Source organism: Nansenia antarctica (assembly GCF_963989245.1).
Source record: "Nansenia antarctica genome assembly, chromosome: 9".
NCBI classification, from domain to species: Eukaryota; Metazoa; Chordata; class Actinopteri; order Argentiniformes; family Microstomatidae; genus Nansenia; species Nansenia antarctica.
This window is the reverse complement of record NC_137679.1, coordinates 12,507,102-12,514,575: the sequence shown is the minus strand read 5'-3', so window position 1 is coordinate 12,514,575 and position 7,474 is coordinate 12,507,102. Positions and strand designations below refer to the sequence as shown.

Genomic DNA, 7,474 nt, shown 5'->3' with positions numbered 1-7,474 from the left:
AAGACAATGCAAAGTCTCAACAATTTATTGCATAGTTCATCCAATGCTTAAGATTCAAATATTGCTTTTCCATTTACAGTTCAACAAACAGTTGATTAGGGCAATTTAAATCATCTTGACAAAAAAGTAAATCACACATAAATATCCAAAAAATAAAATTATTATACTCCTCAAGGTAGTGCAATCCATCATTAAAAGAACAGTAACATTTCAGGATCCCTGCAGCAGTTGTGTTAGATCTCACTGGTCCCCAAAGCAGAACGAAGTTACAAAACAGCCAAAACAGCCGAGGGACAGCAGTGATACTCTACAAAGCTGATATAGTGCATAAAGCTGAATATACAAAACGGTTGTAAGAAAACACTTTAGATTTAATACCAAGTCATCTGATTACAATGCACATATTTGGAACATACAGAGTTCCTATTCTGTTAATACCCCCATCACAGTTACCTGAGATCTGTTTTGGAGGGGAACAATGGCTATTTAAGTTTCAGAAAAATGATATCAGATTTCATAAAACATGACGCACTTTATTCATAATTAAAAAAAAGGCAATATCAATGTCTGTAAATGTATGTGGAATCAGATCAGAGTGGGCAAGGCGTGACAGGATGAAAATACTATGATACCACTTCAGACAGAGTGGTAAGCCAACATTCTCAGTCTCACCCCCTCTCTCACATAGGGAGGAGTCCCTACAGTGGACATACAGACATGTTACTGAGGGGGGGGTCAAGGGGCGCAAACTCAAACAGCGGGAGAAAGTACCTGTTGTACGTTTCCGAGGACAGTGCCAAAAATAAATCAGCCAAATTATCATAAATAAACAAAATCGTTACTAGCTAAGCTACTTACAACTGAATTAAATCTAATAGCAGCTATTAATCCATAGAACAATTTGCATTGCATTTGCAATTTGCATAGCAGAACGAATACTAACATATTGGTGAGAAATATGTACAATAGAAAAACATGTAGGCCTACAAATCGGCCTATATATCACCCAATAGCACTCATACAAGCAACTATACATCATACACACTGCATATCAAATTCAGTATCTGTGTGGTTCATAATTAACCGCTGCTTACAGTATTATAGTTGTATACTGAGGGTCCACAAAACAGAGAGCAAAAACACATTAAGAAAATCTGTGAAAAAATAAAATATCAATACAAAGACATGTATTGTTAGAGCCCGGCCAATAATGGATTTCTGGGTCCGATACCGATTTCTGGGGGGCAAAATTCACTGATGATAACCGATGTTTCTTTTCAGAGTAGGCAAAAATCCATATCTCAATAATGCCCTGAAATGATCTCCGTTAATAAATAAACATTCATTTATTTTATGAAGTTACTTGTACTATGCCAAATAAGAATTTCACATTCAGTCCACTGCATATTGATATCCGTGATTTGCTGTTCAATCTAAGTTGTTTGATCATCCATGGAATTCATTTTGTTACACTTGGTTATATTACAAAAATACAGAAAAAAGCACTGCGAGAAGTATCCTTGAAACATACTGTTAGAACACGCCATGCACTTTCTGGTTACCTACCACCGTCATTTCCAGTAATGGTTTATTTCAGCCCTCCTCGTCCCCAAGACAAACTTGATCAAAAGTGGTCAATTCTGCTCTGTCCACAAGACTAAACAGCCTTACGTTGGCAGTCCATGCTGATACAGTTGATTGGAAACTACACACACAGGCTGCTTGTGACAAAAGTTAGCTACAACATCTGACTCATTGACACAAGCCATCTTAACTGGTTGAATAAATAATATCTTACTGTGTGACTCCTTATACCGAATAACTCCTGTTCAGTCAACATCCTTTTAGTTACTTTAGTAACTGTGCTAATTGACTGCAATCAGTTGTTTGACTCCAAACAGCTAAAATTAACAGCAAACACCAATAAACAGGTTTATTAATTCATAAAAATCCAAATACAGTGGGGGAAAGAAGTATAGTATATATCAATATTTTGTCCAGTAAATTTATTTCCAATGAGCCTATTCAAGTGAAATGTTTGAGTTAATACCAAAGTCTGGTGCAAATGTCACTTGAATAGGCTCATTGGAAATACATTTACTGGACAAAATGTTGATATATACTTATTTCCCCACACTGACTTTCTATAGTTTCGGAATGTGAGGCTGATGCACATCTTTGGTGCTTTAGAGAGGAATATGTGCCGATACAGATATTTCCTTAAATCGGCCAATATACTGTATGCTTAAATGTCAGGCTCTAACAATTATACTAAATTGCTTTTCTAAGATTTTACCAGTTTGAAGCCTAGACCAGTGTCGAGTATGGCTGGGGGAAACCAGTTAAGTTTGACCCTCCTGAGGCACCTTAGGCAGACACTGCAGGCCCAAAGCAGGTTCAGTCCACCGCACCAGAGTGCCAACTGGACAACAGGGTAGGTCAGCCGCGGGTAGTACATCCTCCAGTGTTTGGTGACGTCACTTCCTGTGGGTAGGTGCAGTGTGTAGTCGCTCCAGTGCTTGGAGATGCCGTAGGCCGCGGTGACGGTCCTGCCCCTTTCTGACCATTGGATGTTGCTGTCCACGCCACAGTTAAACTCCACCCACTGGGAGGTGAAGTCCCCCAGCTGGGGTCTGTCCTGTAGCTCTATGTCCGTCATACGAGCTAGCTCCGCCCCCTGAACCGCCACATAGAGACCCTCCACCTTCCGGACGTCTCGCACCCACGGTAACGAGTTCTCACTGTCTAGAACCAGAATGAGGCGAGAGTAGAAGCCGCTGTTCTTCTCCCTCCACCACTCCAGGATGTCCTCCAGTCTAAGGGTGTCCCCTCCTGACGACAGCAGCACAGGGCAGGCAGGCAGGCAGAACAGTATGAATACGTTCTCTCTAACTGTTTCTAAGTCAGAGGTTAGAATACTTAAACTGAGCGACATCGTAATAGAACATAACTGTGGGGGAACTCTTACCTGCCAGGGCCCACTCTCCGCTGTGGTGGGTGTGTCCGCTGTAGAAGACCACGTACGTGTCGTGGCGAGGGCCGTCTGCTGTGCGGAGCTCCAGGAAGGCCTTGAACTTGGCCTGCAGGGCCTCCACGGTCACCCCGCTGGTGGAGTAGTCGCACCCGAATGTCTCGATCATGTGGTAGGAGAAGAAGCGCTGCATGCTGTTCAACATGCCGGTGGAGCGCAGGTTTAACTCCTGCACCTGGTCTGGAGGCAGCAGGGTAGGCTGGCCGTCAGGACTGCCAGGGGGAGAGGGGGATGACGAGGAAAGAGTAAGTGGGTGAAGAATGGTAAAAACGTCACTACAGTACGGTCCACCAGTACGGAATTTGACCTGTAAGGTTATCAGTTCAATCGACTGCTAAAACTAGTGCCTGGCTGACAACCAACTCACTTTTTGAACTTCATTAACTCCTTTTAATTTACACGTTATGATTTACTGATAAGTGTCAACATGGGCAATATCTGATGAAATCTGCGGTGCTCTACTCGTTACTCAAGTATTCCTATGGCCCCAGGAAAACTATATAAGAACTTGTGTTTAGGCCTGTAACAATCTGTAACAATTCAAATTTCTGCTGTACGATTATTAATTGTCTCAGAAATAATTGCGAGGAACAATATTGTTTCACTGTTATGTGACCCAGATAATGTAATAACACAGCATCCTATGAAGTAAACCATGCCTCTTTATTATCATAAAACATATTTTAACATAAAATTCAACATGTATCCTCATCAATAAAAAATGCAGCAGCAATTATTTTATTTTTTAAATGCAGCAGAAACTTTATTTAAAGTTCAGCTCTGTGTAAGGATGGGGAAGACAGAGAAGCCAGCAGTTACAGAGGAATCATGTTGGTGGAAACCCCCGAGCAGGAAAGAAGTAGTGCCAGCTCCACTTAGAGACATGAGCTTCAATAAACCAAAGAGGCTAGGCAGGCAGCTACCAATGCCCAGAGGCATGTCATCATAGTTGACAGAGGCTAGATAAGTTTCCTTTTGACAGAGGCTAGATAAGTTTCCTTTTGACAGAGGCTAGATAAGTTTCCTTTCATTTCTGATGATGTCCTCAGTCCAGTCTGTACACTTAATGGCTTGTAGCCACAAGCGCCTCCGGTTGCTCTGAAAAGGCCGCTTTCCTCTTTGAATCGAAAACGTTTTGATTCCATCAGAGTGCCGATTTGTACAGCCGTAGACACAACAGCTAGACATCTTGATGGAAATAAATTAAATACTTAATAAACCTTTTGGACTAAAATCCTGCTCTTTCCTACTCCTTGCTCTGAAATCGCGCTCCCTCTGTTTACACATCGCAGATGCGCGCCGCGCACTCCATGCAGCTTTCCGTAGGCTGTAAAAGGGTCTAAAGGAAGGGTGGTGTGTACGGCCCAGTACATCACTAGGTGTGAGCTGCCCAGCCTGCAGGAACTATACAACCAGTAGTGCCTCAGGAAGTCCCTGAAGGTCATCAAGGACCCATCACACACGCACGCACGCACGCACGCACGCACGCACGCACGCACGCACGCACGCACGCACGCACGCACGCACGCACGCACGCACGCACGCACGCACGCACGCACACACACACACACACACACACACACACACACACACACACACACACACACACACACACACACACACACACACACACACACACACACACACACACACACACACACAAAGAGCTATCCAACTCCTGTGCAACATTCTTCTGAATGTATATTTTGAGTATCATTTTTCTTATCTTGAGTATGAAATTCTATAATTGTATAACATTTTAAATATATTTTCCTTTGTTTCTTACATGTTTTATTTTATTTATTCTATATGTCTTCTTATATGCACCCTAGATGGAGCCCCCCCCACAGCGGAAGTATCTCACACGATTGTACTTGTGTAACCGGAGACAAATACACTTCTTGAATCCTGAGTATAGTACACAACAATACAAACATACTGACCCTACACAATGTTTCCCTAAAGTAAACTGGAGCTTGTGGAATGCACAGGATTCGCGATAGAGTGGAAAGAGGGAGAGCAGCAGATCAGCTTATGAAGAACGGAGAGTTGAGGAAAGGGAATATTTAAAATAAAAAAAAAGCAAGTTTGACAGTTATCGTACTGTCAAAAACTCATACCGTGACACCCCTAGTGTGCATATGTACCTGCAGTAGTTGGTGGGGATGACAATGGCGTACCCGACACATGTGCCACCCAGACAGTTCCCAAGCTCATAAAACAGGCCGTGGTACAGTGACTCCAGCGGCAGGACCAGTAGGAACATACTCATGAAGATGCTGCTGGAGGACTGAGAATCACACAAACACAGAGTCTGACGTTAAATAACACCTAGGTCAGGACATCAGACTAGAAAACTAGAATAAAGTGTCCTATTTTCATTGAGGAAATCCATTCCAGATTGTAGACTAACTTAAGGGTGCGACAGTCAAGAGTACTTATGGCACTTAGCTACATGCTTTCAAATGCTGGAGATAGGCTACACCCAGGGCCGGTCCTAGGCATAGGCGAACTAGGCGGTCGTCTAGGGCGCCAAATGCCCCCCCCCCAAAAAAAAAAAAAACATTTACATTTCAATAATTTGGTCTCTATGAATTTCATGTCTCTATGAAAATATGTCTCAGCCTACTGTCTATTTTTGTCTTGAAACCATTGTTGTCCATATTTTTACTGTTGAATGTGTGGGTGGTGATGAGGCAGTACTGGTGGCTTAATGTGGTGGTGGTGGCACCCCTAAACATTTTTGGGGGGGGGCATCAAATCATACTCTCGCTTAGGGCACCTAAATGCACCTAAATGCCCTGGCCACACCTACCTGCCACGATAAAGCAGCCAGGACCGTGGTCGACACGAGACTGAAGAGCACCAGGCGTTCCGAGATGAGGCAGAAGTGTCTCACTCCCTTGGAGGCCATGACCTTGTCCAGGTTGCCGACCCCGGACGGCCCCTGGACGAGGCACACTCTCCGGCAGTCGCTCAGCTTGGTGTGGAAGCCCCACACGGTGATGACGAACACCACGTGACAGATGGCCCAGAAGACCCCGCAGACCACGAAGCTGGGGATGGTCAGGTACCACCGGTCCAGGTCCGCCAGCTTCCGGGCGGCCAGGGCGAAGAACGTGACCTCCACCAGGAGGAGAGGCAGGAGGGAGAGCCGGTGCCACACGCCTCGCCAGGCCAGGAAGGGCGCCGCGCGCTCGGTCGCCGACAGGCCGCTGAAGTACACGTCCAGCAGGGGCTCGCAGAGGAGCTGGCTGAGGAAGCAGGCCAGGGCGAAGGGGTTGATGGAGGTCCGCAGCGGCTCGAAGAAGAACACGGCGGTGACCACGGAGAAGCAGACCAGGTTGGGCAGAGCCAGGAGAGCCTTCATCCGGAGGGCCACCATCAGAGTGGCCAACGCCACCACCAGAACCACCACACTGGTGGACTTATCGATGAGCAAGGCGGCACTGGCGATGGCAAAGCCCGCCAGCTGCAAGACCTCTGCTGAGGTGAGCAACACCGGGAGGTATCTGGCACAGCCGCATATTCTCTCCAGCAGAGCCCACAGTGTCCTCATGACCATACTGGCCAGCAGCAGGTAGTTGGTGGCCTGCTCCTTGACGTCACTGGCCAGAGCCTGGCTGTTGAGGAAACACAGGAGGCCCAGGAGAAAGCCAAACCATAGGTGAAGGAGGCTCAGACTGAGCGCTTCCATACTGAAGTAGTAGTACAGTATGCTCGCCATCCCGAGCACAAACAATGCCAGAACCAATATGATCAGGATCATCGGCTGCGCTGTCTTCTCCCATCGCACATAGAGACCCAGACAGAGAGCGACCAGCAGGTTGAGACGAGACAGGTAGCCTAGACACCGGACAGAGGACCACATGTTCACCTCTCCGTTGACCTCCTCTAGTCTGGTCATCGCTGAATGGAGACAGTGACTGACACAGTAGCGAAGGCGACACATTGTTATTATTATTATTATGTTGAACGATGAGATTGATCGTCAGGAGGCAGGGAGGCGATAAGAACCGTTTCACGGAGCTTGTTGCCACAGTAAATCAGTCACCTATGTTGTTGACTTGACACTTCTCGCCAATAAACATTGTTTACAAATACTTGTAAAATACCTTCTTTGGTGTGTGTTGGCCATATTGCCCCAAAACGTGCGTTGTTATGCTGCGATCCGATCGGAGGTCGGCTAACAGTCTTGCAACCTAGATCACATTGTGAGCTAACTAGGCTAGCTCTGCTAGCTTGACTTAACTAAACATGTTTCGCCGGTAGTAAAGTTCACTGTGAATCAGTAGACTAGATGAACATGACTCGTTCACTATCGTGAGCAGAACCTCAAGGCGAATAGCCTGATCAATGCCTAGTCAAACACTTGGTTACACGCTTAGTAAGATAAAAGGGATGGAATGTGATTCCAACTTTGACAACTTTGAGTCAGATGAC

General features: G+C 45.6%; 1 protein-coding gene across 1 annotated transcript; it reads right to left on the bottom strand.

Moving 5' to 3' along the window:
• Nucleotides 1-2,109: 2,109 nt before the first annotated feature.
• tmem168b (transmembrane protein 168b) lies at nt 2,110-6,983 on the bottom strand (the record flags this gene model as incomplete). The annotated part of the gene is made up of 4 exons (XM_080538785.1): nt 2,110-2,832; nt 2,969-3,243; nt 5,179-5,321; nt 5,847-6,983. 4 exons carry the CDS (start codon nt 6,981-6,983, stop codon nt 2,285-2,287), a joined length of 2,103 nt encoding a protein of 700 aa, XP_080394911.1. The 3' UTR covers nt 2,110-2,284.
• Nucleotides 6,984-7,474: the final 491 nt, after the last annotated feature.